Source organism: Callorhinus ursinus, unplaced genomic scaffold (assembly GCF_003265705.2).
Source record: "Callorhinus ursinus isolate GAN/ISIS: 27379988/994484 unplaced genomic scaffold, GSC_fseal_2.0 scaffold36, whole genome shotgun sequence".
Classification (NCBI taxonomy): Eukaryota; Metazoa; Chordata; class Mammalia; order Carnivora; family Otariidae; genus Callorhinus; species Callorhinus ursinus.
In genome coordinates this window covers 8,990,831-9,003,093 of record NW_027397098.1, presented here as the reverse complement: position 1 = coordinate 9,003,093, position 12,263 = coordinate 8,990,831, and the positions used below count along the sequence as shown (strand labels likewise).

Below are 12,263 nucleotides of genomic sequence, written 5' to 3'. Positions count from 1 at the left end.
CACCTTTGTTTTGATTTTACCCTCTCTCTCTCTCTCTCTCTCTCTCTCCCCCTGCCCCCCCAACTCCCAGTCGGCAGCAAGAAGAGCAGGTACGTCCTGTGCGAACTGCCAAACCACCACCACGACGCTCTGGAGAAGAAATGCCAATGGGGACCCCGTCTGTAATGCCTGTGGGCTGTACTACAAACTTCACAATGTAAGTGTCCCAGGACCAGACGTGGCATCCCCCGTGCCGGGTCCCCTTCTCCATTGGGTCGCCCTCCCTTGGACCAAATGGCAGGCCTCAGAGCAGCAATGTCAGAGTGGACCTGCTCTGTCCCCCCCCCCCCCGCCCCCGGCGGTGCTGAGACAGGACAGTGTGGGGCCGAGGACGACCCCGCGCCCCACATCTGTGCTGACAACACGGCCATGTGGCCATCCAGCGCCTCAGGGGGGCCTGGCCTACGCTTGCCAGTCTCCCTTTTGGGAAACCGGTATAGTTTGATGGTTTCCCCGCAGCTGACACTTTTTTTTTTTTTTTTTTTTTTTTTTTTTTTTTGCAAAAGAGGGGACGAGAGCAGGCAAGAGCAGGGGAGGGGAAGGTGGAGAGAATCGGGGGGAGTCGTGTGCGTGGCCGTGCAGTGCTGGGGGTGGCAGCCTCACCTAACCTGCCCTGCGGATGTTAAATGGACTCTCTGTGTAAAAGATGGGAAATGAGATGCCTGGCAGATTGCCTCCAATGTCTCTGTCCTCACCGGCAGAGACCGGAGGAGAGACGCCGAGTGGGGTTATCCGTCCCAGGGAAGAGAAACTCTTGTCTCCTCTTCTGTGTCTTCTTCGCAGAATGAGAATCACCAGCCAGTCACCTGGGTGTAACTGTGTCGTTTCTCATCTTTTCATTGCCGACCCACCCCCCCCCCCGCCCCCGCCCTGTCTTGTAATATCTTTACGTTCAAAACAGAAAAGATCAGGTATTTTTGTGTGTGCCTGAAATAACTCTGGCTAACAGGCCGTGACCTCATGAGGCCTGAAGTTTTAATTCATCCCGAAGAAGAAAATGGCCACTTTGTCCTCTCTCTCTCTCTCTCTCTCTCTCTCTCTCTCTCTCTCTCACTTGCCTCTTTTGCTCGGATTCTGCTAATGTCTCTTTGCCAACCTGACTTTGGCAGAGTCTGGGGCTGAATGGGGAAGAGGCTTCTTGCTCAGGGCCATGCTGGCTGGGAACTCATCTCACCCAGGAGTACCTGGGAATCAGGAGGAAGCTTCTCTGGTTAGATTTTTTTTTTTTTGAGTCACCGGAGAACTTCTTCAGGGTGATCCCGGCACCCTAGTCCCTCTTTGCCTTTTGGTAGTAAGTTGTTGCCATGTCCAGGGACCCTGTGACACTCCGGCCCCTGCCTTCCATGTCATCCCCTCCTACCACGGTCCCTGTGTGATGGCCAGCCTAACGGAACTGGTCTTACTAGGCACTGCCTCTCAAGCCTCGGACTGCAGCATATGCCTGCTTATCAGCAGTGAACCCCGAGTTCCGCTTTCACTTTGGGGAATTTACTTGCTCCCTGCGGTGCAGAGAAACAGATTTGTGATGAAAATCTGGAAGATTTGGGCCATCAGGGTTCCTGGGCTACCCAGCCATTGGCCTAGCCTCTCCCGATTGTGTTTGGCTGTAATTTATGGTTTTCAAAGAACTTTCAGGTTTCTTGATTACATTCGAGCCTCAGATAGTCCCACGATGCAGGCAGGGCAGAAATTATTTTATTTCCGTTGTACTTGAAGGCGTTATGACTCAGAGCATCAAGTATCACAGGATACTGGCCAATGAACATGGCTGCTGGAGCGGAAGAGTGGGGACTGATTTCAGAGCGGCCCAGACCCGCCGGCGAGGTCAGGCAGGGGTGTGAGGACTGATGGGGACCGGTGGAAAGTAAACACTTTCTCATCTCAGCGTGTCCCAGAGTGCAGTTCAAAGTAATGAATTGGCTGAATATAGAGATTTCTTTTCTCTTCCCACAGAAGCACAGGAACGCTGGGAGATTAACCAGCCATAAATTTCTGGGACTGCTTAGCCATGGTGAGATGTGGTCTCGACTGTGTCCGATCTCAGGGAAAGTTCGGAAGCCTGTCGGTTTCTCATCAGATCTTCACTGCTCACTCCCACCCTATTCTTAACTCGCTCCCGACTTCGTGGCTGGGCTCCAGTGGCTGGGAGAGGACCTTGCTCCCCAACAGGAGTGGTTTCTCTGTCTTCTCTGGTTTAGCAAGACTTCACGAAAGGAGGCAATTTAGGTGTATCTAACAACGGGAGATTATAATCTATTAACATGCTCATCGCATCATGTCTGTTATGCCCAGCTGGATGCCTGTTTATGTATGCTATGAGTGAGTTCCTTTCTTTTTATCTAGGTGTTTCGATAACTACCTATCTCAGGATCAGTGTACTTAGGTGGTGTTGAGACTAGTTATCTGGGTTTGTGTTGCTATCTGTGTAACTAGATATTATATTTCGATATCTGGCTGTGTATATCTAGATATCCCCGTAAAGAGCCGTGTGTCTAGACATTATCTCGGGGGAAGATTTGATGTGACCGTAGATTCCTATCACCTGTGCAGGCTGCATCTTTGTCTTGATTGTCACTTTGAAGAAGGAACCCTGAGATGTTCTTTTGGCAGTGACCTTTTAGCCCTTCTGCTTTCCTGGCGCACGAGGGAATTGGGTCTCAGCTCCAGCATGTGGTTCTGTGCCCCTCCTTGGGGTGACCTCTCCTGGCTCAACCCCAGGAAGCTGTGTGTCTGCTGTCCCCAGAAGCGTTGTTGGCAGCCTTTTGCTCTTGGCCGTTGGCTTCTGTCTCCCTTAACTGTCCTTTTCCAGCTTGGGGAGCAGACAGGTAGATCCTGGAGCTAGGAGAACCGCTTCTCTTCCTCCACCCTCGAGGACCCCGAGGGAAGAGATGCTTTTTTCTCTAAGGAGTCAGGAACAACTGGGACCCTGACATTTCCTCCTCGAGGTGGTTTGCCACGTTTCCCTGATGCGTGGCCAGATGCGTGGTTTGCTGGATGGGGCCTCTGGCTGCCATTGAGGTGCCTCCGGTTCTGACTCCTTGTGGGGAGTGACCTCTGCTTGCTTTGTGAAGTCCCCCTCTTGATTCTACCCACCCCCCCCCGCAAATGCATTTTAAGAACAAAGCAGGCAGAAGCTTCTCAAAAAAAGAGAGAGACGGTATGCTGTCTCAGATGCGGAAGGCTAGTTGAAGACCTTCAGAGTAGGCCCTTGCTTGTCTCTTTCCTGGAGCTCGCTCCTGCTCTCGAATTTTCAGGATGAGGGTGCTTCCATGCCCGCTCGGTGCTGCGCGCCCCGAAGTGCTTATTAGCAAGTACTCGGTGACGGGTTGGTTGGCTTTTTGATTAGGAGTGCCGAGTCAGAACTAGGCAGAAATTGCAACTTTCAGTCATTGCTTGGTTGCTGTGATGGGGGCGAGGGACCAACCTTCTGGAGAGGCACACTGCGTTCAAACACGGCCCCAGAACCTACACATTCCAGGGGAGGATTTTTACAGCACCTGTTACTGTGAGAAAGCTGGGCAGAAGAGAGGCAACCAAATGTTAGTTTGGAGAGGGCTGTGGCCCTAGTCTCTCCAAGCAGAGGGACTTCAACTCTCGAGATTGACCACATTGTCAGTGCTTTCTTGGTCCGTAGCGCAGATTTCCAATGAGCGGACAGAGTGTTACTTCCATCTTAAAGATTCCTTCCTTGCCTCCATTTTCATGAAATGTTCGAAGGAGTTTCTAGTGGAATCAGACCCGTTATTATATTTTAGTTACCAGAGAAATGCAGTCTTATGAGGTGGGTCGCTAGAACACAGTCCTTGAGAATGCAGAGTTTCCTGGGGAACATTTTCCCAAAGTGACTGATGTAGATGAACATAATTAACACCCTCTGTGATGGAACACCTCACCCCTGATCTCTTGGTTGCTGCAACCGAGAGAGGCTGACAGTCGGAACTCGGCCACAGACCGAATCTGCAGGATGCGGGGTCCCCGGGAAGGAGACAGGAAAGGGTGGGGAGGAAGGGGGCCCCTGAAAGCAGATCCCTGGCGTGGGGCGGTCAGAGTAGCCGTGCTGCGGGGTGAAAGCCTGTGCCCTTTCAGAGCCAGCCAAAAAGTAAAAAAAAAAAAAAAAAATTGATCTTTGTTTAGATTAACAGACCCCTGACCATGAAGAAGGAAGGCATCCAGACCAGAAACCGAAAAATGTCTAGCAAATCCAAAAAGTGCAAAAAGGTGCATGACACGCTGGAGGACTTCCCCAAGAGCAGCTCGTTCAACCCGGCTGCCCTCTCCAGACACATGACCTCCCTCAGCCACATCTCCCCGTTCAGCCACTCCAGCCACATGCTGACCACTCCGTCGCCGATGCACCCCCCGTCTAGCCTCTCCTTCGGACCTCACCACCCTTCCAGTATGGTCACCGCCATGGGCTAGAGCCCCTGCTCGACGCTTCTAGGCCTCCCGGCGAGAGTCCCTCCAGCCCCTCCTACGTGCATTTTTGCAGGAGCAGTATCATGAAGCCGAGAACCGATGGATCTATGTTTTGAAGGCAGAAAGCAAAAGGGCGGTTGTCACTTTTGCAAAGGACCTCACTGTGCTGTGTTCTCGATCACCGAATCTGGATCCCATTTGTGAATAAGCCATTCAGACTCATATTCCCTATTTATCAGGGTCTCTCTAGTGCTGTGAAAAAAAAAAAAAAGAAAAAAAGAAAACAAACCATGCCGAATATTGCGTATAACTTATATTGTAAGAAAATACTGTACATTTGAAGAAGACGTTATTACATCTGGGGAGCTGTAAGAAAGGCCTGAAGGACGCCAAGAATCTTAAGGAATACGGGGAAATAAAGTGTGGAAATTAAGAAGAAACTAGGTCTGCTATTCACATGGACAGACTGCCAGTGTTGATTCCTTGCACTGGTCACAGTTGGATGCATTAAGAGGATAAAAAAAAAAAAAGAAAAAGAAAAAAAAAAAGAAAAAAGAAAAAAGTCGTAGGCAAATCATTCGTTCAGAGCGGTGGGCCTCTGTCTAGAAGATTCTATCAGTTCTGGGCGGTCAGTGTGGCCACTCATGCACACATTGCCGTCAAGGGGGTCCCAGAGCCTTGCTCAGGCCTCCCCGCTTTGTGAACAAGTCCCTGTAATTGTTGTTTGTATGTATAATTCAAAGCACCAAAATAAGAAGAGATGTAGATTTATTTCATCATATTATACAGACTGAATTGTTGTACAAATTTATTTACTGCTAGTGTTAAGAAGTACTTTTTGTTTTCATATTTTCCTTCTTTCTCGATTTTTTGGTTGAATAAACTAGATGACATTCAGTTGACCTAAGGTGGTTTGTGCTCCGGAGGGCTTCTTTTCCATTTTGTTTTTTGATGATATTTATTAACTAGCTTCTAAGGGTACAGCAGCATCTGTCTCTTCCCTCACGCCTCCTGAAGCCTGGGCTATCTGGGGAGCAATGTATGAGCTCCCAACGTGCATGCCAGCGACCTCGGCCGGACAGACGGGGTCCTGAGAGCAGCCGGGCTGACTGTTAGCTCCTATTGTGTTCTGTGTTAGTGATCACTGCCTTTCACACAGTCTGTTGGAATACTAATATAAAAATAAGGTGAACATATTTTAAAACCACCAAATAACATCATTATTGAAGTGGTGGCCAAGCTCTTAGAGAATCTGGTAGCTCTAGCTAATTTAAAAACAAAACCCAAACATGTTAAGTTATTCACTAGGAGGTAATGCAAACATTTATTCCTTTGGGAAGCCGGGCAACTTTGGAGCTCTCTCTGCAGCCCAGAGGCTCCCCCCGGCTTCCCCCGGGGGGACCAGAGTACCTTCTGTGTCCCCTCGTGAGCTGCAGACCCTGGGCCTGGGCAGCCAAGTCTCCTCGCAGGAGCAAGGGGGACGATTTCCTCGAGGAGATCCACAGGCGGACTGCAGATGATGGATTCCTCCTGCTTCTCTCCAAGACGTGAAGGAGCTGGGCTGGTGCTTGAGTTCATCTCTGTTTTGCTTTTCTACTGTTGAATTGAATAACACAGCAGTGGAGGGTTTATTGGCATGTTTGCGACACACGAAATAGCCGTTTTTGTAACTTAACGCTGTATAGTTTCCTTTTACTCTGTTGACAGAATGTGTAACCAATGGCACACACTTTAAAATCTCTGTTAAATCGCCTCTCTGCTTTCTTAGCAAATATTTTAAACCTAAAGCTAAATGTTGAAATAAAGGAGTTAGAGACTTAACTGAGATGCAAACGGAGATCTTACTGGCTCCTAATTTAATGACCTGCCCTTGGAATGTTGTTTTCAGCGACTTCTAAAGCACTGAAGGAACTCATCATCTGTTGCCATATTAAATTTGGGAGATTTTCTCGTGTAGCTCCAATGTCTCAGGGTCTGCCACCTCCTTTCTTCATGAACAGATTTGAGTCCATGCTCTTTCACCTTAAGAACAGGGAGTTCAAATTCTTGACATTCTTGGGGCGGGATGGTGGGGGTGGTGGGGGGGGCGCACACGTAGAAAAATCCCAAACTCAGTACTCCAGCTATGTTTTGTTTGAGGGACTGCGGTGATACAGCATCTCTGGTCCCACTCCTTCAGGGAAGTGTCATTTTATCATTCTGCCCGTTCATTTGGCATTCTAAGATATTTCTAGAAGATGGTGCACAAGATCTAAAATATACGTGATAATGATGATTCAGTTTCTTCGTTAGAACGTTATCACGTGTTTCTGTGGTTTTGTTTTTTTTCTTTTGACTCCACTTAAATAGAAGAAACTAGAAGGGCAATTGGAGAGAGGGTTTAATCTAGAAGACACAGAAGAACGAGATTGTAGATTTAAAATATTGCTCAAATATTTTTGAGGCAATTGTATCCCTAATTAACTTTCAACCCCCCCCCCTTTTTTTTTTTAAAGATTTTATTTATTTATTTGAGAGAGAGGGAGAGGGGCAGAGGGAGAGGGAGAAGCAGGCTCCGCACTGAGCAGAGACCCAGATGTGGGGCTCGATCCCAGGACCCCGGAATCATGACCTGAGCCGAAGGCAGGATGCTTAACCGACTGAGCCATTTTCAACCTGTTTTGTCTCACTTTTGAGATAGTTGCATTAGCTTATCCCTAGGAGGTTAGCGTGATATATATGTGCAAATTTGGATGATTTCTTTAAAACATTTAAAAAGCAAACCTAATAGAAAAAAATAAAGGACATAGTCACGGAACGCTTTTGCTGTTTATGAACCCCTCATATATACGGCAGTGGAAATTCATGAAGTAAAAATTTAGATTTTGAGTTCTTCTAGCATGTAGTCAACACACACCTAGGGAGTGTCTAGACTGAAGTCCGTTTCAAACCACTTTTTTTTTTCTTTTTTTAAAGCAGACCAGGAAATCGAGAAACCCAGGCTCCAGTGTCTTACTCTTAGTGTGTGACATTTACTTGTTATTCCCCTTTATGGACGACGGGCCCCGAGGTGAAACTCCCCGCTGGGCCTCTGGGTTAGTCGCAGACGTGGGGACACCCAGAGCCCGCCTTCTGAGATCTGTGTCTATTTTCTGACCCTCCCTCTGGTGTCAGAATCATTTTTCAAGCTTTGTCCTCATGCAGGACTTTATTTTAGTGTATCCTAGTTAGGAACTGAGTGGAGGAAGGCAGCAAAGCCTTCCCAGGTACTGCGTGCCTGACCCGAATTCAGGAAAAAAAGGTTTGTTCACAAAATTCAGACGCAGGAACTCACATGCCATTTTCCCTCCCCCCTTCCCATATTCTCCTCACAACGTGACTTGTCCCATTTACATTTCAGAGACTTCGAAAGTCCAAGAGAAAACATTGGAACGAGATCGCATCTTATATATCGTTTTTACCATGAAGCAAACATTATAACTATTTTCTGGAAACAGCTGAGAGGCATGCCAACCCCTTTCCTGCTCTTTCAAATGAACTTCTGGGACACATTTTCGTTTCTGTGTATTCCACGTTGCTCAAACAGGGTGCATACACCCTCAGATTGGACGTGTCCACACCCTTTGCAGAAATGCAGTGCAGTGGTCAGTTGGGACTTTAGAGAAATTCATTGATCATTTGAATGTGTGAGGACAACTGTCCTAGAGTTTGGAAGCTTGGGTTTCATCTCTGGCTCTTCCGCCAATGAATGGAATGATCTGAGGCCATTTGTTTGATTTCTCTGGGAATGGGCTCTTGATCTGTATAATTGGATCGGATGATCTCTAAGACACACCGGGAAAGACAAATACTATGATTCCTTTTTTTTTTTTTTTTTTTTAGACTATCCTTTATTAGGAAAGACGTCCTCACACCCATGGTCGGAGTATAGACCAGGGTATTCTAAAAGCCTAGAGCGATCATAGTTCATAAGATTCCAGATGGGCCGGGGGTAATCCCACGCCCATCTGTCCTTGGTACTATCTTGCGAAACACGAATTAACTTGCGTTTTGTGACTGTCAGCTCAGGACAGGAGTTAGTGTCCCAGTCTGCAGATTTTCCCTGCTCTTTCTGAAATGTGTCCAGGCCCCTCTTGAGTGCAATACACAGGACTTGCTTGTCCTGCTGATGTTGGCAGCGTGGTTCATATTTCAGTCATCCATTGTGTAAAGAAATTCTGCCTGAATTGCTTACAGGCTATTCTAGGGAGATGGCCAGAGCCCAGTGTTTCATTTTCCTGGTGCCCCCTCTCTCTCTTTCTCCTTAGAGAAGGGGGTAGGCAGAGGAAGTAGATCAATGCCTCCCCCCCAGAGCTGTTCCTTTTGGGGTGCTCTATCCGGATTCTGATGTCTCTAGGCGCTTCCTTGCTCACCCTCCAGCTCCTTTGCTGGGGATCCCGGTACATTAGCCACATTGTTTGTGGTGCGTTTTTACAATCCCCTGTCATGTCTGTGTGCAGTTTGGCAGGCTGCACATTGGAGTGGGGATTTGGAGAGCTGGCCCACTGTCCCTCCACCGCACCCCCCCCCCCCCCCCCCCCCTCCCCCCCCCCGCCCCCCCCCCCCCGGCCCCGCCCCCACCAGGTCTCAGGCTAAACACAAGGCCTGCATTATAAAGCCCTCATCTGTACCTCCTGGGCCCCAGCCCCAGCCCAAAGACATGCAAACACCTGGAGGGGAGTGCGTGTTCTGAAGGCGGCAGCTCCGGGCTGAGAATTGCGCAACTTCGGGATGTGTGTGGACGCATGCAAGTTATCAGCTCCTGGAAGGGGATCCTAATTCTTTGACATGATCCGAAGGGGACCCCACCGCAGAAACATTGGGATGGTGTCTGCAGGATGTCAAAACTGCTAGGTAGTCGACTAAGAAATCAACCAATCTGGTTTTCCTTTGTTTTTGGCCTTGGTGCATAAAAACCTTCTAGAAAATGAAAGTTTTGTTTCCTTCCTTTGCTTTCTTTTTCTGACTATCAGATTTGTGAAGACGTTAGTGAGCAAATTTGTGAAGTACCCCTAGAATTGCTTTTTTTTTTTTTTTTTTTTAAAGCAAAGTAGTGGAAGAAGCAGGATTTGGGGGGGGCGGTTGCTGTTGAATCGGCCACAGGCAGTTGGGTCTTTCCATTAGTTGCTCTCACATGCCTGAAAGAATCTGCTGGGCCCAGGGTGGGGATGGGGCGGAGGTTGTGGGGGCAGGAGGGGCTTGGGTAGCATATGTGCTCTTTGAGGGTTATTAAAACTCCATTTCATGAACTGGATGGGATCATTAAGTAAAATCCACCTTGTAAAAAGTGGCCGCCCTCACCTCTCTTGTGATCAGGGGAGAGACTCAACTTCCCTGTATCGGGATCTGCATTTCTGGACCAAAGTGAGAAGAGCCCAGGTACTGCTTGAACACCAAGGAGCCACTCTGAACACACCAGCGGCTCCAGCCACGGCCCCTGGCCATGGTCACTGTTGCTTCAGCTGCAGCTGCCTGGCATTGCCTCCAGCAACAGTCCCACAACACCGAGTCCGAAATTCAAGTTCTCTACCACAGGCAGACCCTTCCTGTGCTAGGCTTGTAAGCTGACCCGTCTTGGACAAACTTGAGAACCGAGTGTGTCTTCACTTGGAGCATCTGCAGAGCTCCCTTGTGGCAGTAAGCTGGACCTCCCTCAGAGAATTCCAAATTTCCCAGCGGTCCACTGGTTGGGTTCACTCTTCTGAGGACCCCACAACTCCTGACACCTGCCTGGACCCATGGGGACCTCCTGGAAAGATGAGGGGACTGGTCATGTGTTCGGTCTGACCCTTGGGACAGGGACACTGGACAATTCGAGGAATCGGAGTGGGAAGGTGGGCAGGGAGGCCGCCATTTGGTGCACATACCTAACAAAAGTCCTAACCGATAAGCCCATGAATGGATGCTCTCACTTAATTCCCAGAAAAGCCCTGTTAAGTGGGAAGGTTATTATTCTCCTTTTATGGATCAGAACACTGTGGGGTAGAGAGCAAGTAACCTGCTCAAAGCCACACATCTGGTGAGCAGGTTTTTGTAGACTCGGACCCACCTGGTTGCAGATCCCACCACGCGATGGAGGGCCAGCCCTCTACGGAGCGGCCAGGTCTACTGTGCTCATTGGCAGCCCCATGAGCAGGTGCCTGGCACAGAAGTTTTGTTGGAAACACGAATGACTATGCTATGCTGCTTTGAACATGTATTGGTCCCTTTCTCAGAGGAGAAATTGAAATCGCTCATTAGACATGGTAGCTTCCAATCAATCAGACCGCATTCTGGGCAGGTCGGAGTAGTTGGGTGTGTGGGAGACAGGACAGGATGTGCTCGAAGTTCCTCAGATGTCTGGTAATAGATCCACCAGAACGCCTCAGTCTTTGACTTCCAGGCGAACTCTTTGTGGGCATCAAGTTCAATGCCTCCATGAAGTCAAAATCTGTATTAGTTTACTGTTGCTGCTGTAACAAATGACCACAAATTAATTCTCTTTACATGTCTGGACGACCTGGAGGAGGATCTGTCTCCTTGCCTTTTCTAGCTTCAGGAGCCCCCTGCATCCTCGGCTCGTGGCCCTTTCTCGTGCCACGCCAGCCTCTGGTTTCCACCCTCACATCTGCCATTCCTCGTGTATTAAAAGGGAGTAGCTGTCCCTCTCCCTGGGGAAGGAGGTGGCTTGGGGGACCCCATCCCCTTCCCTCCCGGGTTGGGTGTACAATATGAAGCTGGGGGGGTTTTCTGCTCCGCGTATTGAACAAGCCCCAACTGGAGCAGGGGCACCATCTTGTCTCCATCAGCATCGGGCATTAGTCCACCGAAGTTGGTTCCATGGGCTGCTGCCCCGTCTGATGCCAAGGTACGGGTGAAAGAAATATCAGAAATGAAGAAATTCCCTTACCCAAGCCCAGGGCAGTTTTGTTCACCACCTATCATCTCGCAGGGTGGTGACTCAGGTTCCTTGGACCCCAAGGTGAGGTAAGAGTGTGATCTTTTTCATTTCATGTGAACATCGAGACACGCTGAGGAGATGGCTTCCCATAATGAGGAGTGTAATGGAATGACCGAGACCCCTGTTATTCTGTCTTCTTAACTGTGTATCAATGAGGGCATTTCACCCTCACTGATTCTCGAATGGAACTTCAGAGACTCTGGTGGGTGAGGGGCAGGACATAGCTGGGCAGGGAGCAGCCTTCTCTTGGCCCCTAATAAATGATACACGTAAGTGAGCATCCAATCCAACTACGTATGAACTCAACCCTCCTTTAGAGGCTGACTGTCTCTGTGCCTAAGAACAGGTTGTGACTGTGGATCAGGCCCACTGCTTGAGCACGTTCTGGGGCTCAATCCCGTGCTTACAACGGAGGAGACCAGAGGGCCATGCCTCCTTAACTGCATTGGGGCCTGGCCCCCGGGTGTGACAGGTGGTGGCCCAAAGGAGTGGGGCTTGAAGCCTCACTCACTCTCTTCGCTGCTGCGCTGCCCGCACCACATCCCCGGGGCCATCAGAGGTTGACCCGCCATTGTGGGGATTAGACAGTCCCTTTGCCTCTGCAGCTTTTCCTTCTAGACTCCAGATCCAGCCCGTCCTCTGCTGCGTAGCATGTCCATTCAAAGAAGTGGGGAGGAAAGGTGACGACGTCTATGCCAGCGTGCTTTCCTCATCACCAACGGCTCTGGTGCAGGTAGAGGTTGTCAGCTGCAGCAGGGTCGAAGATGAAGCTTGGGGATTAAGTGTCTCTGCTTTCCATTACTGCAGATAGAAGGGCTGGCGGGGTGTCTGCCCCCACAGCCAGCTGGCT

The 12,263-nt window shown here is 49.4% G+C and overlaps 1 protein-coding gene across 3 annotated transcripts in view; it reads left to right on the top strand.

The window, feature by feature from the left end:
• The window catches only part of GATA3 (GATA binding protein 3), a 29,813-nt gene extending 23,537 nt beyond the window's left edge, over positions 1–6,276 (top strand). For all 3 annotated transcript variants that reach the window (XM_073879934.1, XM_025853510.2, XM_025853509.2), the window contains exons 5-6: positions 71–196; positions 4,174–6,276. In XM_073879934.1, the coding sequence (XP_073736035.1) occupies positions 71–196; positions 4,174–4,458 (411 nt within the window). In that variant the 3' untranslated portion in view covers positions 4,459–6,276. The remainder of the gene's footprint in view (positions 1–70; positions 197–4,173) is intronic.
• Positions 6,277–12,263: the final 5,987 nt, after the last annotated feature.